General features: G+C 45.0%; 2 protein-coding genes across 6 annotated transcripts in view; both read left to right on the forward strand.

Moving 5' to 3' along the window:
* Positions 1-478: 478 nt before the first annotated feature.
* Positions 479-8,411, forward strand: ERV3-1 (endogenous retrovirus group 3 member 1, envelope). Of its 4 annotated transcripts, XM_064424632.1 has the most exons (3): positions 607-631; positions 1,451-1,605; positions 5,717-8,411. In XM_064424632.1, exon 3 carries the CDS (start codon positions 5,850-5,852, stop codon positions 7,551-7,553), a length of 1,704 nt encoding a protein of 567 aa, XP_064280702.1. In that variant the 5' UTR covers positions 607-631; positions 1,451-1,605; positions 5,717-5,849; the 3' UTR covers positions 7,554-8,411. The 4 variants fall into 4 exon arrangements, with proteins under 4 accessions (XP_064280699.1, XP_064280702.1, XP_064280700.1 ...); XM_064424629.1 differs by lacking the exon at positions 1,451-1,605 and having other exon boundaries at positions 479-631; XM_064424630.1 differs by lacking the exons at positions 607-631; positions 1,451-1,605 and adding an exon at positions 5,205-5,330.
* A 1,738-nt stretch (positions 8,412-10,149) lies between these two features.
* Positions 10,150-25,573, forward strand: part of RPAP1 (RNA polymerase II associated protein 1) — a 39,362-nt gene continuing 23,938 nt past the window's right edge. Inside the window, exons 1-8 of one of the 2 annotated variants that reach the window (XM_064424627.1) lie at positions 10,150-10,425; positions 13,224-13,498; positions 14,377-14,525; positions 15,057-15,149; positions 16,484-16,664; positions 18,720-18,896; positions 21,705-21,911; positions 25,342-25,457. In XM_064424627.1, coding sequence (XP_064280697.1) covers positions 10,292-10,425; positions 13,224-13,498; positions 14,377-14,525; positions 15,057-15,149; positions 16,484-16,664; positions 18,720-18,896; positions 21,705-21,911; positions 25,342-25,457 — 1,332 coding nt within the window. In that variant the 5' untranslated portion in view covers positions 10,150-10,291. Of the gene's footprint in view, positions 10,426-11,934; positions 12,090-13,223; positions 13,499-14,376; positions 14,526-15,056; positions 15,150-16,483; positions 16,665-18,719; positions 18,897-21,704; positions 21,912-25,341; positions 25,458-25,573 lie in introns of those variants that run through there. The other variant, XM_064424628.1, reaches the window with a different exon arrangement.

Consider the following 25,573-nt stretch of genomic DNA (forward strand, 5'->3'; position numbering starts at 1 on the left):
TTGGTTATTGATTTTAGTGTTTGGTCAATTTTCACCGTTTTCACCGGGGAAGTGAATTCTCTGAGCATAAGAGCAGGCACAGATCCTCTCTGGGGCTTGGGCTGGAGCAGGTGGGCTCACTGTTTGGGAAGGACTCGCTGCCATAGGAAATGAGGCACTGGGGTCAGGAATAATGAATGCCAGCCACGTTCACAGAGCTTTCTACATCTGCTCTCCCGAACACCTCGGCTCTCGGGCTGCGCTAATGCCAAGGCTCAGCTCCGGCGCGGGCACCGATGTTTGTGTGTGCAGACCCTGGCTGTGGTGCAGGAGGCCGGACTCTGGGGCGGGAGAACCCCGGCGGCGCTGCCCGGGCCGCACAAGCACAGCCGAGCCCACAGCCGAGCCCACAGCGGCGGGATGTCCCTGCGGGAGCCGCGGGCCGGGCGGAAGCAGCGGGCAGCCGTAGCCACAGTGCCGGGCACCGGGGCCGTGACTGAGGCGTCAAAAGGCGCCCGGAGCACTCGCTCAACGCAGCCGAACGCCCCGCGGGCAGCACCGCAATGCCGCCCGCGGCGGAAGTGACGGCGGGCGGGCGGAAGCGCCGCCCGCGGAGGGCGGCGGGGCCGGGAGCGGCGCGGGGCCGGCGCAGGTGAGTGGCGGCCCGGGCTGCCCAGAGCAGCGGGGCTGCGTTTGCCTCAGGGCTGAAACGCTGCTGCTGGAAAGCGTTTGGGAGAGCCTTGTGGAGCTCCGTTTCTCTGTAAAGTAAACGCCGTTCGCTGTGACACGCTGGTGCGGCACTGGGGCTTAGGGTCCCTCACAGCCACAACTGACCTTCCTGCCCGGCCTCACACTTGGACTAAAGCCGGCTGATTCAGAAGCGCATCTTGGCCCTCTAAGCAAACCGTGGCTTTATTGCTTTCTGTGCTCCTGTGTTTTCTTTTAGTCTGAGACCTCTCCTCCCAGCCACGCCTGTAAAACTTCCTGCAGAGCTGGTGGATTTTACAGACTTTCCACGGCAGGACCAGAGCATGACAGAAAAGTCTTTTGTGAGACTTTTGGTATAGACAGGGTGTACAACAGCAGATGATAGTGTGGCCACATAACACTTGATATGTTGTGCAGTGTGGAAGTGCTCACAGACCTTGGACAGCATTTCTGATCCCTTGCCTGTGTTCCCAGGACAGTATCTCAGTGTGTTGCTTTTGCTGGCTGGCTGCAGCTCCCTCTGGGCAAACAGATGGTGAGCTCTGGTGAGTTGCAAGGCTGGAGGTGACCAGGCTGCAGGATGCTGGGGTTAGTGCAGGTCCTCAGGAGTTTGTTAGTTGTTCTGTGTCTCTGAGCTCTGGTGGGTAGGAGTGAGGACTCCTGACAGCCATGGGAGTGTTGGGGATGTGCCGGGATGGCTTCCATGGAAAAGGTACCCTGAGAAGAAAGCAAAGAGTTTTCCCTGCATTTCTTTTGTCTGCAGGTCCCACATGTATGGAAGCAAAGCCTGAGGGAAGGGTTCCTGGAAGAACATCCAGCCTCATTAACAGTGGCTGCTTGGTTGTCTTCTTGTGCTGACAGTTTTCCCGAGAAACAAAGGCAGTTTGAAGACACGCTGTATTTCCTGATTAAGTTTTGGTAGGCAGAGGCTTGGACAAGTTTATGTAGAGTTCTGTGTGGAGGAGGCATCTTGCAGAAAGCTTAGCAGCAGTGTTTGCTTCCAATGTGTGTTTTGTGCCTGTTGAAGCAGGCACCCTCCTCTTTTGGGCTTTGAAGGCTGTGATGACAGGGCAGGGAACACTTGGCTTGGGCTGCGTGTTCTGCTCCTTATGGATGTCAAAGAGGGTCCAAGCAAGTGAAGTCTGGCTGTGGGAGCCCCGTTGTGGCAGCAAGCTCCATAAATAAACAGCAAGTAGGTGTGTGCTTATGCTAGGAGTACACAAAAAAAAGAAGGAGCTGTCTGTGGAGGTTTCAGTTTTTGCTGCGCTGTTGCGAGGGGAGTGGGCCGAAAAGGAGAGTTTCTACATTCTCACATCAGTCAGAGCCACAGTGAGCTCCCAGGTGTTTTTGTGTTAGCCCCTTCCCTGACAGTAGCAAGGTACCATAGCAGGGTGGTACCTGAATTCGTTTTTCTCTGAGAACCATTCATTTTTCTCTGAGAACCAAGAGCAAGTCACTTAACCAGCCTTGGTCAAGAATGAGATCCCTGAAAACAGTTTAAATATTCCAAGGGTAGGTCTTAAATTCTACAGGTAGTAAGTCTTGCAGCTGAGCATCTTTCCCACAAGGTTCCTCCCTACATATTTTACAATCTATTATGGTAATAGTATAAGAGAAACTATGGCTTCAGGGCAGTGGCTTTGCCTGCACAATGGTTCAGCTCTGTTTTTGTCTGAGATTGGGGCAGGGATTTGCTTCCATGCTTTGCATTTTCTCATGTCTTCTGCCTATCCATATGGCAGATAATGGTGATTTTAAAAATCCATGTCCACTTTTCCTTTCCAAATTTTCTATAAATCATGCCTGAGTCCTGCTGGGTTTTTAAAAGTGGAAGAAATCAAATATGCACACACTATTTCAACATACTGAGGGTGGGAGGGTGCCAAGTCTGCAGCATTAGTGCTGATCAGTGGCTGAAATTAGCATGAAATATATTTGCAAACAGTTTACTTGCTGCCCATGAGAAGTGGATTGCTGGTTCCAGGCTCTGGGAATCAGAGGTGGGAAGCAAGTCACCAGTATTTTCCTGTCTGGTAGATGGGAGGTGTAATAGTTGCCTTCCTGGGGAGTTGTCATGTGCATGGTGTAAAAAAGTCTGTATAAATCTCACTGTTGTTTTTGAGCCCCAAATTGGCCTGGGCAGTGAATGAAGATGCTTGGAAATAGCAGAGCTTCTGCCAATAAGGGGCCAATGAAAGAGAATGAGAACAGGAGGTCCACGTGAGGAAGAAAGACATTTTCCACTTGGGAGATCTGAGTGAGGAGAGCAAACAGAGTCAGGGAGTGCATTGTCCAGCTCTATGTGGACAGTCTCCTGCATCCTGCCAGGGATTAGTGCTGGGATCTGGGGGAGATAGCATGCTCTGTAGTGATGCCTATGGAGGGAGTTAAAGCAGATCACTACATTCACAATATATTGGTGGGCAGCCCCAGTGCCAGATTGTAAGGCAAACCCAAACAGAGATAATTACTCACCCTGAAAATTTAGGTTTTCACATTTCAGCAGCAAAGGTGCAAACTCCGTCTTCTGAAGTAAAGCTTCTGGGAGTGTGGTGGAGGGGAAAAACAATGTGCGTTCACCCCAAAACCTTGACTTGAGCAAATTGAAATTCCTGGATAGAAGAAGGAGCTACAACATGCCCTTGTCCTGCTGGTAATTTGGAGAAAACACATTCTGGCTTTCTCCATCATAGCCCATCCTCATAATGATTTAACACACCAGAGGATCACCTGTGACTGGATCTCTGTCCATGCAGAAATCTTTTAAAGTGTTAATATTTGAGGCTAGGTTATATCAGGTTTTAGGGCCAATGCATCCATTTCATATTGAATGGGGCTTTGCAATTCATGGATTATCAACACATGTGTGTCAATGGAGACATGAGGGTCCAACTTGCCCTGTGAAGTTTTATTTGCACAGCTCTAAAGATGCAAAAAAAATTTAATCAGTTTGCTTGAAGTGCCTCTGCGGCCAATCTAGCTCTGCAGGGAGCTGAAAAAGTCATACAGCAGAAACCAGTTATTCTAGTGGGACCTTTCAAGGTCTTGAAACTCGTACTGGCCAGAACACCACCTGGTGTGGGGGTTGTGCAGGGAGAAGCAGTTTGAAGGTGGTATGAACAGTTGCATCATCACTGCCATATGCCTCAGATAGAGGAGGGAGCACCCAGAGTGGTCCAAATACAGGAATTGCCTAGCAGTCTGCTGGACCAGGGGCCTCCCTTCTTATACAAAACTTACCCCTCAAGTTAAGCCCCACCTGAGAAGTGCGTGGTTCACTGAGGCATCCTCCAAAAGAGAGGAATATACTGAGCAGTGTTCCTGCCTGTTGATTCAGGGGACGGAATTGTGACAAGGGGACAAGAAAGTGCTCAGATAGGAGAATTGGTACCCATGTGACTGTTAGCAGGGTGGGTAGGTAGATTGGTAGCAGGGTGATTGTTAGAGGCTGGCACTAAAGAACCAGTGTTTCTTTATACAAACCCCTATGCTGTTTTAAGGGATGCACCAATTGACTCCCATTTTGTGAACAAAAACAGTGGGGGATCTTTTGAGTTGCCCATATGGCACTGAGAGAAATGGGAAGACATCCTAAACTTGTTAAGCAAAAGTGTTTCTCGGTGGGATGGAATCCTGCCCATCAGAAGAGAGATAACGTGGCTCACCTGTTGAATAATCAGGTAGATTCACTGACCTGTGTAGTAGATATAGCAGTAAAGGGAGAAGAAAAATGGAAACATCTGCTAGAGTAGTTACATGTCAAGGGAGACCATTCAGGATTTAAGGATCTTTTTAAGGGAGTTGGTAACACAGGGTGGCCTGTCACTTGGGAACTGTGCAACACTGTCATCTCAGTCTGTGGCCAGTGTTGTACAGGGCTAGAGAAACAACACCCCTTGCAGGAGGCATCCCTTCACAAAGGACATGGAAAAGGCCTCTGGGAGACCTGCCAGGTGGACTATAGAGGGCCTTTCCTGAAGTCAGGGTGGAAGTAATGTCAGAGCTCACTCAAGCTAAGACAGTAGCAAGAGCAGCAGGGTACAGCACTGTAAAGGGACTGAAGCTGTGGTTTCATTATCTGCCATGGCCCCAGTCCCTCCAATCCAACAGTAGTTGCTTTTCTGCCAGGACTCACCCCTGTATGGGCTACCAATTTTTGGTATCAGTGCTTGGCACCAGTTTATTATCTTACTGTAAAACTTTCATACCTTCTCTCTGTGAATCCCCAGGGGCAGCTTCTTGCACTACTGACTCCTTTTTCTCCTTTTTCCTTTTCTTCTGCACAGCCAACTGACTCCTTCCTACCCCTTACATCACTGCCCAACCCTTACTGTCTCTTGCACAACCACCTACCCCTTCCTCCTCACAGCACAGCTAAAAAACTCCCACTCTGTTCTCAGTCACCTAACCCACTCTTTTATAACACCCATCCTTATTGGACATAGCCATGGCCTGTAAGGGCAGGGCTGTTCCTACTCTTTGGTAATTAGTACAGCTGCAACTGCTCAGGGGCAAGATTGCCTTCAGCACACTCTCTATTCTCCTAAAATCCATCCTCCCACACCAGCGTGGTTCAAGAATGGGCACAGGATGAAGGAATCTGGTGGATCTTTCACACTCCATACTACCCCCTGGCAAATAAGGTTGTTGAATGCACCATTGGACTCTTGAAGAGGAACTTGAGACACCATGAACCTGAATGGGCAAGAGGGTGTCAGATGGGGTACATAGAGTCAGTAGCTTCTGGGGAGTTAATGGGTGCCCATAACTCACAGCCTTTTGTCTTCATCCCCACACATGCTCCCTGGAACTAAAGAAACTAAAGACCCTGCATTAGTTATATATATATATATATATATATAAAATACAAAGTCTGCTCTATTACTTAGACCAGCTGGCTTTGGCAGAATTACCAAGAGTGGGATTGGTACCCCTGACCTTAAAAAAGTCACTTAACTTGTGTGCCAGGTGGTGGATTGTTCCCTCCTTTTAATCATGTTTTGTTTTTATGCATGTATATGTTTTACAGATTATCTGAAATCCACTGCTGGACCTATGCTTTCAACTGTGGAGTGGACGGATCATTTTGTGTATTTTTTAGTTTGATTTTTCTAAGCCTATTTTGCCAAGCCTATTTTGCCTTTTCACTAGCAAAAAAAAAAATGGTGTGGGAAAAGTTTTTACTCTTATGTTATGGATGTATGACTTTGTCTCAAGCAACTGAAAATCAGAGTACTGAACCAAATTTAGCTTGGGAGTTGATACAAGGATTTATGCATATTTGGAATCATACAAATCAAGGAATATGTATTAACCTTCCCAACTCTGCATCAGAGGGGTTTAGATTTATGATGATTTGGTTAAATTTTTCGGAAATATTAACAAGAGAACTGGATAATCTTAAAAAGCCAGGACGAAATGTTACCTGGGGGATGGTGGAGTCCCAGTTCCTAGACCAGAAAGAAGGACAACAGTGGGATGCAAATGGGACATGGGTAGAATACAAGAACGCCTTTTACCAGCTCCCACGTGACTCTTCCTGGAGCGATTTATGGAATCAGACATGCTATCGGTCATTAGACACCAACCCTGCTGAGACATTGCAAAATGTCACTTCTATCCCTTGCACGGTGGTACCGTGGTGGGATTCTCCTGCTGAGGGTGGGTTTTTTGAACATGAGTACAGTTTGCGTTGGGATGCAGGATGGTGTATACAAATCCCTGATAACCCAGGAACTGCGCACCAAGTTAACCGAACAAATTATGAGTGGGCCTGGTCTCTGAAACAAATCTTTGACCCTATATCTACCCTACAATGGGCTTCCAGGGTCCCCACAGGGAAAATAGTAGAATGGGAAGTGGAGAAATCAGACTGTAAGGACCATCAGACCACACTACCTAATGGAGAGAGCATCTGCTGGAAAGTGAGGAACCGTAGAAGCCTTACTCAAAGCAAATCAGAGACCTCCTTTCTGAATTGTTCCCGTATATTAGATTGCACCACAGGAGCAGGTGAGCCCATAGAAACCTGGTACATCTCGGAGCTGAGAACTTTTATCCGGGACATGTGTACCTGTTGGGATTACCCCAACTACGGCTATCTAAACCAAGACACCCGATGCAATGGGTCTTATGAAAATTCAGAGACAGCACTATCCTGTGGCATTCCCGTTACACACGGCCCTGACCGAAGAAGGGTCTGGAATTCCAGTAGCGAAGCACAGGAAGTTCCCCAAGGTGACCTGTATCAGTGTTCACAAGCCAAATACCCAGCTCCACGGGGAACAGTATGGGCATGTTCAGATGGGAGAATGTATTCCCACTTGAACATGTATGATATGGCTGGACTCCAGTGTACTATCGGGTTTCCTACCATGTGTCCATCTAAAACGTTCAATTATACACGTTACCGTAACAACAAAGTGCGGAGAGAAATCCACAATCCAACAGATGCAAAAGAGTGGATTCGGGGGATTCAAGTCCCTGACTATTACACCTGGGGACAAAATGTTGCTTTAGACTTAGAATCATTTTTTGTGTCCAGTGGAGTTGTCCAACGGCACAAGTATGTTTTGGAGAACTTATCTAGGCAAGTCCATGTGTTGAGCAACTGGACCGGACGTTCACTCAGGGAACCGAATGTGCAGGCCCCACAGGCACCAGAAGTGGCTTTGCAGAACCAGCTGGCCATAGATATGTTGTTGTTGAAGGAGAAGGGAGTGTGTGGAATGCTAAACCTAACGGATGGAGAATGCTGTGTCACTGTCCATAACGCCACCACCACCATAGAAGAGGCACGTCAGAAGATGAAGGAGATTGCCGAGCAAACGGGAGAACTGTTTCAAGCAATGCAGCTGAAGGACTAGTTTGATGGACTGAGCCTGAATTGTGGATCACATGTACTAAAGTGCCTTGGATTTGTGGGATGGGGAAGGTGGCTTGTGTGCATTGACCTTATGATACTGTGTGGATTCTTGGGTTTGATGATAGGTCAGTGTCAAACTATGGACTATAGGTCATGTCAAACTATGATGAGTTCATTATGGTTATAGAGGAAAGGGATAAAATTTCTAGCACTGTATAATTCCATACCATTTGTGCCATGGCAAGAATGTGGTTGGAGCAGGAAGAAGTCAGGGGCTGGAAGTGGAAGGGTGCCCATCTTTTGCTATGCTTGGGGATGTGGCTTTTCTGGTTTGGTGCTCAAAGACAGCGCTGGTGAGCTGCTCTGAGAAAAAGAGCACCAAGGAAAGCAGCAGCATGGCAGAGCCCAGCTGAGCCATGTGGAGCCCAGGCTGCAGCTGCAGTGACAGCAGCCACTAGAGCTGCTGCTGGAATCGCCAAGCTCTCCAGTCCTGCTCCTACAAGTCAGGCCCAGGAGGAGGGTTCTCTGACCTGCTTCAGAGCCCTGTCAGGTCCCACCAGGTTTTGCCTTGGCCCTGTTCTTCCACTGTTTCAGTTTGAGCGGGGGGAAGTTAAATTGCAAGCCCTTCCAACATTCTGCTTTTGTATTGCCATACACTCCATGCTGCCCAGCACAGGGCCAGCCATCATCTTGCCTTAGTCTTGGAAAACCACACTGGATGTGGCCTTTGGGAAGTGTTTTTGTTTGTTTGGTGGTAAATACCCTTTTGTGGGTAAAAAATTCTCTCTTTTGTACACTCTTTTATTAATACTGTTGTGGTTATTGCAGTTTTTCAGTAAACTATGTTTCCAATTTATAATCTCTCCTAGTGTTTCCTCCACTGCTGGAAAGGGCCACAGGAAAGGGAGCAGCTCAAGTAGGTTTAATATTCTCTCTGGGTTTTCAATCAGCGCAGAGCTATAAGAACGAGATGAAGGAGATTGTTGGGATTTGTGAAAAGACTGGTGAGCTCATAAAATACAAAAAAAATTTCATAAAAAGTCTCATAAAATAGCTCTTGTTGAGTGAAGAATATTTGAGTTCACCACCAAAGACTCCAAGACATGCACTGATGGGAATTCCGTTGCCAGAATTGCTTAGCAAAACCATGGAAGCATGTTGGTACTTATGATTTTCTAGGATAAATATGAAGACACACAAGCATGATTTATTGATAGAGCAGAAGCTATATATAGTGCCCTTAACTGTATTATTAAAACTGAAGGTAAATAATTAATGGAATGAAGGAAAGATACATACAACTCTGACAGCTTTGATGGGAAGCATTCCTGTCTTGCAGTAATTAAAATCAAATATATTCTATTTGTATGTCTTTCTGGCAAAAAGGATTGTTTCCTCATTCACCTGCATGCTAAGAGACTCTGTGTGTGTGGCCACAGAAGCCGTGCAGCCAGAGAGAGGAGTCAGGGAGGGAAAATGCTCATGGCTGTCTTGAACCAGAACCATAAGCAGTTGTCAGACAGCACAAACAGCTCCAACGCTTCACCCAAACACATTCCAAGGCAAGCAGTGCCAGACCTCCCTGCCTTAGTGTCCAGCTGGGAGAACTGGACTGTGCACATGGGGTGCACGGGAAACCATTCCCAAGTTCAGCCCCAGGAAAGCCTCAGAGGGGGAGGGAGAAGTCTTCTACTGGCAGCACTGCATCTGCCCCACCCTTCTGTGAACCCAGTGGTGCTCTCATGCGTGGCCTGAAGATGAACAGAAATCTACAGATTTAAGAGCTTTCAGTGGTCATAAAGGATGACGTTTGTTTCTGGCTGTAATTTTTCAGTAGTATTGCAGCTTTCTAAAGGTATATTAAAAAAAAAACAAAACCCCAAACACTGAAAAAGTGCTTAATTTTTTACAGGATCAGGGCACTTTGTGGTGAGTCCTTCCCAAACAGTGAGCCCACCTGGCCAGTCCAAGCTCCAGTGAGAGTCTGTGCCTGTTCTCATGGTCAGAGAATTCTTTTCCCAGGTCTATCATCTTTATTCACCTCACCAGTGCCTACTGGTATCTCAAGGGAGGGTGTCAGAAGATGGAGCAGGGCCCTTATTGATGGTGCCAAAAAATAGCACAAATAGAGAAGGGGCAGAAACTGATGCACAGGAAATTCCATGTGCACATGGAAAAGAACTTCTTTATTGTGCCTGTGAGCGGGCACCGAACAGGTTGTCCAGAGAGGTTGTGGAATCTCCCTCACTGGAGATATTCAAGAACCTGGATGCAATCCTGTGCTCTACAATGACCATGCTTGAGCAGGGGGTTCGACCAGATGACCAACTGCGGTGCCTTCCAAAAATGACTTGTTCTGTAAAAAAAGCTGAAAGTTGACCAAGCTCTAAAATCAATAACCAACATTACAATCAAATCTTCCACAAGTTCTGACAGCTCTCGCGTAGTTTCTAATAAAGCCTGGCACGCATTACAAACAATCAGTTAGGAATAATGAATGCCAGCCACGTTCACAGAGCTTTCTGCATCTGCTCTCCCGAACACCTCGGCTCTCGGGCTGCGCTAATGCCAAGGCTCAGCTCCGGCGCGGGCACCGATGTTTGTGTGTGCAGACCCTGGCTGTGGTGCAGGAGGCCGGACTCTGGGGCGGGAGAACCCCGGCGGCGCTGCCCGGGCCGCACAAGCGCGGCCGAGCCCACAGCCGGGGCCGGGCGGCGGGATGTCCCTGCGGGAGCCGGGATGTCCCTGCGGGCGGCGGGATGTCCCTGCGGGAGCCGGGATGTCCCTGCGGGAGCCGCGGGCCGGGCGGAAGTGACGGCGGCCGGGCGGAAGCGCCGCCGCGGGGCGGAAGCGCGGGAGCGGCGGTGCCGCAGGTGAGTGCGGCCGAGCCGTGGCGGCAGCGGGGCCTCTGCTGCCCGCGGGAGCGGCACGGCCCGGCCCCGCTCGGTGTAGCCGGCAGCGACCCAGCACTTGGTCTTTACCTCGGTGTAAAGAGGAGCGCGGCTGCGGGCGCCGCGCGGTCTCCGGTGCCGTGGCCGCCGCGCAGGGAGATGCTGCGGGATCTGTGCCGCTGTGTGCCTCCCTCCCTCTCTCCTTCCTTCCCCCCGTCAGAGAGGCCTTGCCAGGCCGAGTCTCCGTCGGCTGTTTGAGATTTGATCCAGAGTCGTTGGTGAAAGTCCGTGAGGGCTGTGAGTGCGGTGGGAACGCTGTCACGCATCAGCTCTTCTGTGTGTTTATAGCAACTTGTTGTTTTTCATTTTATTTTGCGCTGTTCTGGTTCCTGTTCATTGCAGAGACTCTGGAGACAAGCTGGGACAGCAGCGTTTCTGTTGGCGAGGTGCTGTGGGCACGCACACGGTGTGTGCCCCACAGGCAGAGTCACTGAGTCCTGTGTGACCAGCGTGAGGTGTGGAGCCTCTTTGAGGAGAGTTTCTTGCAGCTGTTGACTCTTGTGGCTGGGCTTTTTAATCTGTGAGGAGTGTCTTTCCAGTGTCTGCCTTCTCTGTAGCAAGTAAAAGTGTCAAGAAGGCTGTTTCTCATTACAGCATTGTGTGCAGAAAGTTTTTTTTGTGACAGAGCTGAGAATGCACATCACCGTTTTGTAAAGGAGCCAATAATCCTGAGTGAGGCTTTCATTGCCTGCTGATCTCAAGTGGGGAAATTGTGCTTTTCCACTGGCTGCTGGGCTGCCCAGAAGAGACTGAGATTTGAATCTCTGCTTCTCCTTTTAAATTCTTACCACAGCCAACAAGGTCTGAAGATAGTGGTTAATTTGAGGCCCTGATTGTGATAGGAGGACCTTTTATTCTTCTTTCTCCCAAATCTGATAACTTTATCAAAATAAAAAGCTGTGGACTTGAGAATTGGTAAAAAGGCCTTCCCCAGAGTTCACAGATGACAGTAACAGCCAGAGAGTATTTTTTTCACTTCAACATATACATCTTTTGATTGTGTCTGGTTCATAGATGTTACCAGAACAAATTAAAAAGCCTACCAGTGCTGGATTTTATCAAGTAAGATGATAGTGTGTCCACACAGCAATCACTGTGTAGTGGAGTTCAGAGGTGCTCACAGACCTTGGACAGCATTTCTGATCCCTTGCCTGTGTTCCCAGGACAGTATCTCAGTGTGTTGCTTTTGCTGGCTGGCTGCAGCTCCCTCTGGGCAAACAGATGGTGAGCTCTGGTGAGTTGCAAGGCTGGAGGTGACCAGGCTGCAGGATGCTGGGGTTAGTGCTGGTCCTCAGGAGTTTGTTAGTTGTTCTGTGTCTCTGAGCTCTGGTGGGTAGGAGTGAGGACTCCTGACAGCCGTGGGAGTGTTGGGGATGTAAGGTGCCCTGAGAAGAAAGCAAAGAGTTTTCCCTGCATTTCTTTTGTCTGCAGGTCCCACATGTATGGAAGCAAAGCCTAAGGGAAGGGTTCCTGGAAGAACATCCAGCCTCATTAACAGTGGCTGCTTGGTTGTCTTCTTGTGCTGACAGTTTTCCCGAGAAACAAAGGCAGTTTGAAGACACGCTGTATTTCCTGATTAAGTTTTGGTAGGCAGAGGCTTGGACAAGTTTATGTAGAGTTCTGTGTGGAGGAGGCATCTTGCAGAAAGCTTAGCAGCAGTGTTTGCTTCCAATGTGTGTTTTGTGCCTGTTGAAGCAGGAACCCTCCTCTTTTGGGCTTTGAAGGCTGTGATGACAGGGCAGGGAACGCTTGGCTTGGGCTGCATGTTCTGCTCCTTATGGATGTCAAAGAGGGTCCAAGCAAGTGAAGTCTGGCTGTGGGAGCCCCGTTGTGGCAGCAAGCTCCATAAATAAACAGCAAGTAGGTGTGTGCTTATGCTAGGAGTACAATGAAATGTATTTGCAAACAGTGTTTTTGCTGCCCGAGAGAAGTGGATTGCTGGTTCCAGGCTCTGGGAATCAGAGGTGGGAAGCAAGTCACCAGTATTTTCCTGTCTGGTAGATGGGAGGTGTAATAGTTGCCTTCCTGGGGAATTGTCATGTGCATGGTGTAAAAAAGTCTGTATAAATCTCACTGTTGTTTTTAGCCCCAAATTGGCCTGGGCAGTGAATGAAGATGCTTGGAAATAGCACAGCTTCTGCCAATAAGGGGCCAATGAAAGAGAATGAGAACAGGAGGTCCACGTGAGGAAGAAAGACATTTTCCACTTGGGAGATCTGAGGGAGGAGAGCAAACAGAGTCAGGGAGTGCATTGTCCAGCTCTATGTGGACAGTCTCCTGCATCCTGCCAGGGATGTTAGTGCTGGGATCTGGGGGAGATGGTATGCTGGTGGGGGAGTTTATGTGACACTGTGCCTCTGAGATTCTTGGCTGGCTTTGATAATTGAGCAACTCAAATCTGTTGTCATGGACAACATGTTACTCCGACTTTGCAAATCCCAGGCCGTGTTGTTGGCATTCTGGCAGTGATGCACTTTTTGTCTGTCTTTTTGCTGGCTGGATGCCGTTCTGCTCCTAGCTGGCTGGCAGACCTTGTGCAGACTTGTCAAGTGGTCAGTCTTTTGTTCAGCTGTGCAGAACAGGGTTTCGTTCATGTGGGACTCCCATTTAAGTGTTTGTGTTCGGGTGATCCTGAAGCAGGGGCTCTGTGGTATGTACAGAAGCGTAACAGTGGGACAGAAATGAGTAGCTTTCCTGTGCTGTCGCCATCCTGTCTCCAGGAAATCCGGTTCTGTTACCCGTTTTCCATGTGTTCGAGCCCTACGTGCGAAGCACGTGGCTGGGCTGCGAGAGCCAGAAGGCAGGATGCTGTCGAGACCAAAGCCCGGGGAGTCCGAGGCAGACCTGCTGCGCTTTCAGAACCAGTTCCTGGCAGCCAGAGCTTCACCTGCAGTGAAGATTGTGAAGAAAGCAGACAAGAGGAAAGGGAAGGAAGGGAGCACAGATGATGAGAGACCCCCGCTACAGGACAGCAAAGATGTAGTCATGCTGGATGGTAAATTTGTTTGTTTCTTTGAATTACTAAGATTCTCTGTCTCTCAACCTATTGTTGCTTTTCCCTTGCACTTGTGCCCTTCTTGCAGTATTATTTATTCCTTAGTCTTGGAAATTGGCTTGTCCAAAGTTACTAGCATCCAGTAGAACCACCTTTGGTGCCTTCCTCCACATTTATCAGCTGTGGTATCTTGCCAGCAAGAGGTGTTTTCTGTAATTTGTACTGTTTGCACTCTCACTGCTTATTTTGCCAGCTATCCAGACCCAGTGTCTTTGAGATTTACCTCTCCTAGCAGCTCCAATTTTCAACCAGCAGATCTGGCTTGCTTTTATTTTCTCTATCAATGGTAGCTGTAACACTTTTGTGATGTGTTTGATCTCAGAAGCACAAGGTGCTTTTTTAAAAGCAGCAGTATAAATATTGCAGTAGTTTGTTCCAGGTAGAGGAAATATTATCTGCTTATAGCAGGTGGAAAGGAGTTTGTTCATGATCATACAAATCGTTCGCATGTAACAGTTTGCATGAAAATGTGCTCTTTTATGTCTCAATACAACCTGCAAGGACAATATTTGTTTCTGTACAGCCTTGCTTTTTCCCTTAATACTTGCAGTGAGATCTCAGTACCCTTTCCTGCTTATGGAGCTCTTTGGAAAGACCTTGTGCCAATAGATAAATAGAATCTTCAAGCATGTTTCTCTCCACTACACACCTCAAGTTGGAGACAGGGGACTCTTAATTGTCTTATTGCTTCCTTGTCTTTATTTCTCATCAGAAGAATAAAGGGTGCTGTTAAGAGGCCTTGGTTTGGTATCTATTGCACAGTGGTTATATGCTAATTTGACTGCTTTTTTTTTCTTATTATTGCTTCCCCTCCTTAGACTTTCCTGATACTCTCCCAGCTCTAACTCCAGCTCCTCCAAAAAAGTCCAAGATCAAAAGTGCTAATGTCCACTTTGAGGATGAAGATCCAGAGGAAAGATTGGACAGTCACGATCGACACATTACAGCAGTCTTCAGCAAAATTATTGTATGTCTGTCTTTTGTGTGATGACCTAGTGTTTATTTGAATGCTCTGAGCTAAGCAGGGATGAAGGGCTCTGTGGCTGCTTTTTATTTCTACAATGTAATGAAGCAGCACTGTACACCAGTGTCCTGGAGCACCTTGAAAGAAAAAAGCTCTTTGGGTGTATTTTTGCCCTCAGTTAAATATAGTTTCAGATCTGCCTTCCAGCCCTGACTGCCTGCAGGCCACACTGATTGCATGCAGGCATGTGCTCTAGTGTGGATTTGGGTGAGTTTCTAGACTCTACTGGGGATTTTCTCCTTGCTTTGCACTGGCCTGGCTTTTCTTTTATCTGATTCTTTGAGTGATGCGTAGAGTTTGGTAGCCCAGTCTTTTGGAAAATAGCTTCACTTTGTCTCTAAATAAGCACAAGGTATCTGAGCCTGATGACAATGTGAGCTGCAGAGTTGAGAGATTTTGAGCCTGCTCTCAGTTAATGATACAAACGTGTCCAGCTATTGCAATGGTTTTACAGGGTTTGAATTTTTTCTTCAGGAGCGAGACACAAGTGCAGTAGCAGTGACCATGCCAGTGCCCACGGGAGAACCATTCCCAAGCACATTTCACCGCTCTGAGATAAAAAGTGAGGTAAGATTAGGAGATGTTTTATGCTACCTTCATTAACAATTAAACTTTCTCCCATTAAAGCCTAATGCTTAGAGGGGCTTGGTAGGGCTCAAAATAATCAATTTTGTATGCTGGAGGTTATGAGCTAGCTGAACATATCTGTGGCATTGCCACCTGAGTGAAGGAGAGAGTTCTACCAAGCTGCCATCAAGTAGCTACTCCATATCCTGCAGTTGAGTAACACTGGAATCTTCTTGGCTTAGCCTTCTTTGCTAGCTTCACTAAGGTGGATCAAATCTGTGTTTGTGGTGTAATAGAATTGATGCTGTTCTGCTTGTTTTTCTCTGAGGAGCAATTTCTGTTAATTTGTCCACCAGATTCTTACTGAAGTTGCACCTGATTTCTCCTGGTATAACATTTGAATATGGTTGGTCAGGTTATCTTTAGCAGCTTTTTTGATTTGGACTTAATTATTTTCTGAGGCTGTAAAACTGGAAGCTGTGTTTGCTATTATCAGTTGTTGCTGTAGTAGCAAGGAGTGCTAGCTGAGTGGGAGTCAGATGCTGGGAGTTGATATGTGATTGACAGTTGTGGTTGCTTTGAGGAGGTGGCTTATTTTGAAGGACAGCTTTTTTTAAAAGGTGAGAGTAATACTTTTTAAACTACCAGTTTTGTTTATCTGATGCAGAAGCGCTCAAAGCAGCTACCGAATGTTCAGACTGCCTTTTAAGCTTCCTCTCTGGACTGGGGACATGCAAGAGATTTTTTGCTTAGTCTCCTTTGGATTTCCTGTGCATCCCCTGTGTAAGGCTGTTCAGAGCCATGCCCTTCCATTACCTAGGCAAGCAACACAGTAATTTAGCCAGGATTATTTTAGCACTATTTGCTCACTTCTTACTGTGTAAATCTCTTCACCCTGCTGCTCACTAATCACCTTATAAGAAGCCTGTTCCAAGCATGTGGTGAGCACAGTGAAGTACAGACGCATTTATACTCAGAAATCCAAGATACTCAGCTATGCAGAGCTTCCAAACAGCAGGAAAGCTGTAACTATTGTGTTTAGTGACATTTTAGGTGTAATTTCCGTGCTTGAATTCATTTATAATTAATCATCTTCCTTCTCTAGGTGCCAAATCATCCATGTCTTTGTCTTTCTGTCATAGCAGTAAATTGTATGTTAAAAAAGAGTCACATGTGCACAGAAAAGGGACAGGTGACTGCCAGCAGCCTCCCTATATCATGTCCCACAGTCTGATCTGAGGGCGTCTTTAGGATCAGATCTATACATTTGTTAGTGGCAGGTGTGCAGGGAGACTCTGGAGAGAAACCTGAATATGTGGCTTTCCCGTTTGCAGGTGCAGCTGGGATCTGGAAGAAGAAGCATCTTTGCACAGAAGATGGCAGCAAAAAAAGCTGCTGAAAAGGCAGCGACGGCTCCCTCTGCTGCCGAGTGCCTGGAAGTACGATCAGCTGCTCCGGACGCCTTGGATCCTGTGGGATCGGTGGGAGAGGCGCCTCTCGCCAGCAGCAGGGGTGGTAAGCGTTCTGCTCATCCCGCTGACCGTATTTACATAGCCTTAGGAACCATAGCGTCAGCGCACCATATTTTTAAATTAGGGTGGCATTGTTGTCCTCAGTTTAGGAATCTGAAGGTCAGTTAGAATGTCTGCATTGTGGCAATTATTTGAAATGGTCTGAGATGCAGACTAAAAATTCTAAGGAGAAAAGTCTGAGATGCATTCTAAAAATTGGGTTAGCTTTCTCACTGGTTTCCTTTTTGCTTCACACAGGGAAATAGATTTATTTTTCAAGCTTCTTGTCCTCCTTTTCCTTTCTGTTTGTTATATGTAAAGATTTTCTTGTTTTATCACCAATTTCCACAATTTTTGGAAGAGGGTGGTTCTGTGTTGAAAGCGTTTGAGACCACTGTGATGTGGGTTCTCACTCCTACTGAAATGTTTGAAAGCTCAGTTTTCCGTCACCAGATCTGCTGCCATGAGACTGTGCCTTTGCTCCATAAGGAAGGCTGTGAAGCAGTGCTGATGAGTCACTGCCACCTCCAGCAGTTACTTGTCTGACAGCAACGTGACAAGGAAAGATGAAGTCAGTTCAACTGCTACCAGCATCTCCAGGCTTTTTTTTAATTTGTGTTGTCTGGGCAGTCCAGTTTGCTGAGGAGCGCCCTGTGTCTGGGTTTTACCCTGATATGCGCTTTTTCACACTGAAAGAGAGACGAGATGTCATTTGAAGATTATCATCATTTGGCTAGGGTTTGTGTCAGCCCTGCCCCCTGTTAGAGAATTGATAAGAGAGCTGCCTGGTGTGCTGTGCTGTGTGTGCACAAATCCACCATCCAGGTCACTATACTGTGCTTACTGTATGTCCTATTATAATTGGACATGTGTAATTCTGTCTGAGAAAGCTGAAAGGGAAATAGAGCAGCCTTAACGCTGGCATCCTCTTGAACATGAATGCTTCTAAAATGTAGTAGCATGACAGAAAGATTACAAAATGGCTTGGCCTCTTCAGCCAGACTGTGGTGGCAAGATCACTAGAAGCAAGAGAGCTTACTTTTTTGTAGTAACAACATATTTGTTTGTTGTAATTCTTAGTTTATTTGCTGGTGGTGGGAGGTTTACTGGAGCTTTTGCCAGGTCACCTTGTCTTCGCTCTTTCTGCTCAGTATGCAAAACAACTGTGGCAATAACATCAAATCTTGCTAGTGTTGTGTTGAGAGTCATTGCTGCTGTTTGAACAGGGATTTGATGCTTTCAGGGCTGGCTGGTTTAGGGGCATAGGGGTGGTCCAAGTCAATATATGGAGCATATGAATAAAACATAAGCAGTAATGTCACAAAGTCAGCTCCTTGTATAGTGGGTCACAGGAGAGCTGGAGGTTCTCACACTGCCCAAAGGAGCATGGTACCTGGTGCTATGGTTAAATGAATTGAACATTTAAAATGGATTTAGATCAGATGATAAAGGGGATTCAGTTTTGTTCAGAGTAGGAAGAATGTCCCTTGCTGTTTAACCCTTGAAGGTGAGTACAGGATATTGTTAGAAGCAAACATGCCTGTGTTGAGAATTGATCCTCTATCACTCTGGAAGCTTGTTTACCTCATCTAATTTTCTGTCAGCAGATATTTACTAGGTCATGGTTCAGCTGACATACAAATGTGGGTTCAGGCATTCCTGAGCAGAGAAAGAATCTAATATTCACTAGGTCGGAAAAATGCTGTGATACATCAGTTGTGAATTTTGCTGCAGTTTACCTTTCTGTGCTGTTGCTTTGCATTAAAGAAACATAATTTCTTTCCCCTGCCATCCTCCTCAAGCTCCCAAAGAAACAAGCTGGAAATTATGTCAACATGTATGTTGTGACAGGGGATGAAACCACAAATGGTTTAGTTTTGTTTGAAGCTAAACTAAACTTCTTTACTCCTATTCTAACTTTACTACCAAGGTAAAGAAAAAAACCAAAAACAAAAGGAGAAATTATGCCTGTTAACAAGCCTGTTAATGACAGAGTTGAGATTTATTCATGGTGCTGTAGGCACAGATCACTAACTGCTTTCTCTGTTGCTTCTTATAGATAAAGATGATGACTTTTTGACCTCTCAGCATCCTTGTCTCATAACGGGAGAGGGTCTTGGAAGCCAAAAGAGTGAGGAGGAAGCTCAAGCTATTCACAAAGAGAACTTGGAGAAGCTGCGGTCCATGTCTGAGGAAGAGATCCTGCAGGAGCAGGCAAGGCTTCTGGCTCAGCTGGGTATGTGCTTCCCAGGGTCAGCTCTAGAGCTGAGGCAACTTAGTGAGTGTGTAGGTGTCCTGAAGTCTTAGCAAATTCACGGGTCAACGACAGGAACTTGGAATTCCCGCTCATTCCATATGTGGATAATCTTGCTTCCATGTCATGTCAGTAGCTTATAAGTAGAGAACCAAGTGTGAAGAAATTAAAGAGTGTTTATTTTTCAGTGAGAGCTGGTTTGGCTTAAGTCTTTCTTGTCACCCCTCTGTGGTGGGTTAAGATGTTCTGTGCACTTTATTGGCTTGAAATCTGAATACATGGTTGCACATAAATGTTTAAGGTCCTAAAATGTAATTTAGAAGCAGTGTCATAGCGATGCTGAGGTGAGAAAGAACCCTTGGTCTTCCCCTCCAAAACACCTAAAACTTGGGCCAGAACTGTCAGTACCCGGATAGGGAGAACATATGGGCATGTAGGAGATTTCAGTTCAAACCTATACTTGTAGAGCAGAAAAACTTGAAATTAGCCTTGACTTTTAGAAAAAGTGTTTTAATTATCAGGCTGTTGGGTACAGGCGTATTCTAGCGGGGGTCTGGCCTCTGGTTTGGAGCCGTGTCCACAGTGGTGCTGTGAGAATGTCTGTCACTGGCAGCTGATGACAAGGTAGAGGAGAACACTGAATGTGGGGTGTTTGATAAGACTTCATGTGATCTGGGCCACTGCAACACTTGTTGGCGTTGGTTTGATGAATTTATATGCTCAGGAAGAGCAGATGTACAGATGTAGGTGGCAGACAAGGATTTTTTAAATTCTCATGATTTCAGGTCCTCTAGCATCGAATTAAGATATGAGTGGCATTTTAGATGCATTAGTCTTGTGGGTTCAGCTTAAAGATCATATTAATTATCTTGACTTTATTGCAAGCAGCATGGGTATAACTGGAAAGGTGGCAAAGGAACTACACAAAATAATTGCAGCCAGATTGTTTAGGTACATCCTTCATTCAGAGACCCAAGCATTTTATTTGGCTTCACTGCTTATAACAATGGCATGTGTATGAAAAATACCCTGATTACATACTTGCTTCTCGTGAGTGATTTGTGATTTTTGCTCCTTGTCCCCACCACTCTGTCCTTTGGGATATTAGTGAAGTGAATACTTACAGAGTTTAAAAAGGATGGGATATATTGTAATTATTTTTGAACAAGATTTTCTGAAGCAATGTGTTTTTTATATGCCTTGTAGATTACAATAGTAGATACTTTAGTCTTTTGAGGCCTTAAAGAAACTGGGAGTAATTTTGGAATTCCCAGAATATCTGTGGGTAGAGAATTATACATGATGAAACACTCCTAAACTAAATTGCTGACTTACAGATGGATTTAGGAACTGGACAGGCACAGAGCTGTGAAATAAGGAGACTTTTTCTCCGTGTTTGGGAGTGTGAATGATTTGTGCATGTTAAATGCTGTCCAGTCCCTGAATTAACTTCTTAGTTATGAAGCAGATGATACTCTGTGGTATGAAGTATGAGAATGAGTACTTGGTTCTGTGCTGGGCAGTGTCTTATTGTTGGTAGTGTGCTGGTTTTGTTGGTGGAGACTCTGGAGAGAAGTAGGCTTGATTTCTGATATACTGTGCACAGATTGACATCAGTGTCTTTTTTGTCACTGTGTGAAATGATGAAATAATGAATACAGTCTTTCCTTGCTGTGTACAGTGAAGTGTGAGAAAGTGAGAGCTTTTGCCTGCATTCAGAAAAAATAGGAATTCTTTAATGAGACTGGGCTGAATGCCTGTCCTTCACAAGGACAGTTTAAACTGCATCACTGAGGAGAATGTGCAGCAATCATGAGTGTGGGATAGATGCTTCAGAGAGATGGGAGTAATTTTTCAGATTACTTATCTCAGGTACAGAGCATTTCTCAACTGCTTGTCCTTTGTCCTCCAAAGAATAAATAACCACTATAGGTGTTACTTTCTACTTTATATATCTCTGACACTGCTTACTGGAGTATTTCTGTACTTCACTGAGGCACAATGCACAATCTCTCACTGTCCACCTCTGGCATAAGCATCCCAGCACATCTTCTAGAGAAGAGTGTTCAGAGACAGTGCACTCCATCCGAAATGTGGGATATCGGTAGCAGATCTAAAAGTAAAATTATGATCTTAGAGCCATATGAACATAATCTGTCTTTCAAAACAAATCTACCTCCCAAATGTTTCTCTTCAAAGCATGAAGATAATGGCTGTGTCTTTTTTCTGGGTGTTGTCAGACCATAGTTGGAATGGGCAGTCAGTTCAGGACAAACAAAGATCACCTTGTACAGAATATCTGAGCTATGGCTTGCAGTTCTACTGCAGTTCAATAAAGATTAGGTAATTCTTTTTGTGGGGTCTGTTGTGTGTATTCTTCTGGTGTTCAGATTCATGCCACTAAGTGGTCCACAGGCTGGGACCACAGACCAGAATTCTCTCCACAGTTAATAGTCATGTTTAAATGTCCCATTTGAGTGGCAGTGAGGGGAAAAGAAGCAATTATTTTTATTTGTAACCTGGGAAAACAGAATTTTTGTGGTTGCTTTACCCTGAAAGACATTTGTCAGTTCTTTCTCTGGTGTCTCCTCACCAGACAGTTACACCCACCTTATGTGTCTAAGAGGTCATAAAGCAGTGGAGGGCCTCAGTTTGGAGAGAAGTGACAGCTGGTAAGAGAAAGAAGACATGTAGAAAAGACTGAAACATAAATAGCAGGAGCTATAGGCATATGAAGTATTTTGAGACTTTCTGTCACATCTCTGTCTGTCTCTTTGTCAATACTTGCAGATCCCAGTTTAGTTGCTTTCTTGAAATCACAACGTGGTAACAAAGAAGGCCAAAAAAAGGAATTAAAAATGGAACTGAACAGACCGGAGGAGTTTGTGGAATCTCTGCCTGTGGCTCAGCATGGTATAAGATCATCTCCTTCCATGCAGGAGTCAGGTCTGGAAGAACATGTAAGGGAGGAAGAAAATATGAAGGTAGAAATCACGGGTAAGAAACAAAGTGCATATTGTTTATTTTCTGAGCAGAAATATAAGATCTGTGTGGTGTTTACATCAATTACTTTGTAGTGATCCAAATCTGAATTTTATAATTATATTTAAAAAATACATCTTTTGGGTTCAAAAAAGACATCTCTAGATGGGCTCCCCAGATTAGAAAGGTGGTACACTATGTAGTGGAAGTGGCCGGTCTTGTTTTTTGAAATTTGTTCTGAGGCCTCTGAAGGGAAAATGTGTGTTAAACTAGGCATCATTATTGCTCTTCTGTTCAGTCATGTGAACAAGGAAACAGAAGAGTGTTGTAGTGAGATTCAGCTGGTGCCTAAATAATTTCTTTTAAATGGTACTGGTTGGAGACAAGAGAGTGTTGGGTAGGTAAGGGTTAAAAATTTGTTCACAGGATGGCACAAAGATGGCAATCACTCTTGCTTTGGGGAAATTGCTCATATAGAGCATGTATGTCTTAGAGTGACACTGCTCCTGATGGCCCCACTCTGTGTCTTGGATTTCAGAAGGCACCCAGTCATTTTCACAGGATAGAGTTCTTTTCTTTGTGCTTTGGATGGAGGGGGAAGTATTAAGGTGTAAAATGTCCTGCTTTTTGCAGACTGCTACAGAGCTATTGCCTCTTACCACAGAACCTTTTAATGCTCAGTATGAGCATGTGCCTGTATGAGAAGAAAGCTGCTTTATCTTCAGTAGCTAGAGCAACCCCATATATTCCCATGGCAGAGAAAGGAAGAGTTTGCCATTTAGGTTTCTGCTCTTATTGTTGCTTTCCTCACTGCATTTTTTCTTTAGCAATTTCATTTTCTCTGTTGTGATTTTTAAGCTCCCGTTGTAATTTTCCCCACACTTTTGTTCCTAACATACTTGTCCTGCAATTTCATGTCAATTTTTGCCTTTCTCCATCTCTTGATCCTCTCTTCTAATGCATCCTTTGTGTTCCAGTGTAACCTGCAGAGTGATTAAAGAAGTCTCTGAATCACTTTGGGATTTTAGCTTGATGTTTGCAAGAGATAACAAGCATTTACCATTTTCTTGCTGAGAGGGATGAGTCTGTCAGTGTGTGTTTGTACATGTGCAGGAGAAGTAAAGCTCAGCCTCTTTTTGAGGAAGACACTTCACTAAACAGTCCTTTTGCAGTTTCTCCCCAAGTTTTACTTTTCCACAAATCCATCTTAATCAAAGGGACTATTTTTAGCTCTTTTTAGTCCCAGAACAACTGAGTGCACAAGTAGCACCAGGTCAAGTGACATCTTTTCATCTCCTGGGAGCAATAGAAGCATGTTCAGCTTGTAATGGTAATAATAGTAATGCTCTTGGGAATAGTTCAGTGTTTAAAACATTGTGTGCTGACATATTTTGCCTCCTATAGAAGGAAAGAAAGAGGAGATTTTCCAGGATATTTGGAACAACAAAGGGTGAGCTGAAATACAGTTATAAAAACAAGGGAAGCCTTTTCAGTACCTTAGTTTATGCCTGCAGCCCATCTTGGCCAACAGGAGATGTAAAAATTAATTTGACATTAGCACTTATTGTTGGAATTTCAGCATCAGTTTATACTCAGAAGTAAAGGCATCATGAATAGCCAATGGTCACACTGAATTTCCAGTGATGACACAAAGCAATAAGATTGCTCAGAAGTCAAACCTGCCTCTCCAATGACATAAAAGGCAACTGTTTATTAGAAAAAAAAGATGAAACCTTTATGCAGCAACTTGTAACCTTATCAAATGGAGAAGTTAATTCTGTCACTGAGAGAAAACGAGAAGCAAAGCAAAAAGTGAAGAGGTTGAGTGGTAGCCTTTAATGTAACCCAAGTCTGAGAAAGTTCAGTGCAAATGTTGCATTCACACTGCCAGCTTGTGCTTCTGTAAAGGGATTTCTCAGTAACAGGCTTCTCATGCCTTGAAATATATATCCATCTTTTCTTGTTGACAAGATCACTGTACTAAGGGCTTCTAGTAACATGCATGATCTTATTCATAAAATGATTAGCTCAATCCTGTCAATTTAGTGATTAATAGAGAAAACATTTTGTTAAATTAAAAATGTCGATATATTTTGTTTTTCTGCTGATTTTATTTCCTGTCATGTTGCATCTACCACCCACAAACATTCCACTTTCGTACATTTCAGATGCTTTTCCTTCAATTCAATTAAAATGCATGCTGAGCCTTTGGCTGAAATTCTGTAGAACAGCTTTCTGGCTGAGCAAGATAACTCTGTGCTTGGTTCCTTGCCTGATTCAATACCATATTGATCATAAGGGTGAAGCTTCATTCTGGAGAGGATGAGTGCCCTTCTTGAAAGTTTATCTGCTAATTGGAAGAAAGTAAAAGGTTAGGTTTCAGGCCAGTTATCAGCAGGAAAATATCTGATGAAAGAAGAGCATCTCTGTGGGACTCGTTGTTCCTTGCAAGAGAAGACCGGAGTGCTGGGATTAATAGCTGCAATGCAGATGAGTTCTGGGCTGCTCCAGCAGGAGTGATGCTAATGCTTTCCATGCCCCTTTCCTGCCTGTTACTGTCCTTACATGTGTTTTCTTTTGAGATGGCAAAGACTTGTTAGCTCATCTCTTCTTATTCTGGTTTGGGGTAGTATCCTGGTAGCAAAGCCTTACCTTTCCTGGTTATATCTCTCTGGTCCCTTCACTTGTGTGATTCTTCCACATGCTGATGTGTCTCTTTCCTAGAGCAACTGTTGTGATGTCAGGCACAAATGTCTTGTAGTCAAAGGTCTTTATAAAGTTAAATTAGTAATTTCTTCCTTTAGTATTTGCACCTTGAAATTCTTGTTTAACTGTCCAGTTTTCCCACCGAGCTGTCTCTGGAAAGCTGTGCAAATTTTCAGCTGTTTTGATCTTTTTTTCACGAGCTGATCTCCTCGAACCTTTAGGAAGAGATACTGAAGAACAGCACCACAAATGCAACCAAAGCACAAATATTGAGCTGCCTTCAGTGTATCTAGGCTAAAATCTTACTGGGTCCGATAATTTGCTGGGACTCTGCTTTAATACTCTTCAATCTCATGTCTCCCCTAACACTCTCTTCCTTTGATGATATTAGTTTGCTTTCTCAAAAGTAGGGCTGATAGTATTTTTTCTGTACTGGTTCTGATAATTTTGCCTTACTTGTGTCTTGACTTCTGTTCAACTTCTCTAAATTAGCATTGTCTGAATTTCATTACAGTGCTGTTTACTTCCTCTTCTTGCTCTCATAAAAGATGAAAATAGCTTTAAACCTTTGATGTTTATGCATCAGGCAACAGTCAGTTTGAAAATGTTTTTTTTTAATTTTACATAATCTTATTTTTGATACAGTCTTTAAGCCGAGTAGCTTGGCAAAGAAGGAATAGTATTTCCTTCATCACTGCCTTGGAAGGTAAGACTGACATTTATTTCTTCCCACACAAAGATGATGATCTGCCTGTGAAGCCCAGGAAGGAGTGGATTCACATGGACAATGTAGAGTTTGAGAAGCTGGAATGGATGAAAGATTTGCCCTCACCTCGGCAGAAGAAAACCAAAAAGGTTTGAAAGCAGAAACTGATACTTTGCATGTTTGTGTCTGGATCATACTTCTCAGCAGTAACAGTTTTGAAGGCTTCAAAAATGAGTCCTCTGGCTCGTTTTTGAAGTCTGTGGTA

This window comes from Passer domesticus, chromosome 6 (assembly GCF_036417665.1).
Source record: "Passer domesticus isolate bPasDom1 chromosome 6, bPasDom1.hap1, whole genome shotgun sequence".
NCBI classification, from domain to species: domain Eukaryota; kingdom Metazoa; phylum Chordata; class Aves; order Passeriformes; family Passeridae; genus Passer; species Passer domesticus.

Bases quoted from the DNA above. Each gene is read 5' to 3' on its own strand.
- ERV3-1 (XM_064424629.1), top strand. From the start codon at position 543: ATGCCGCCCGCGGCGGAAGTGACGGCGGGCGGGCGGAAGCGCCGCCCG. The intron at 632-5,716 runs GTGAGTGGCGGC...TATGTTTTACAG, and splicing joins GCGGCGCGGGGCCGGCGCAG to ATTATCTGAAATCCACTGCT.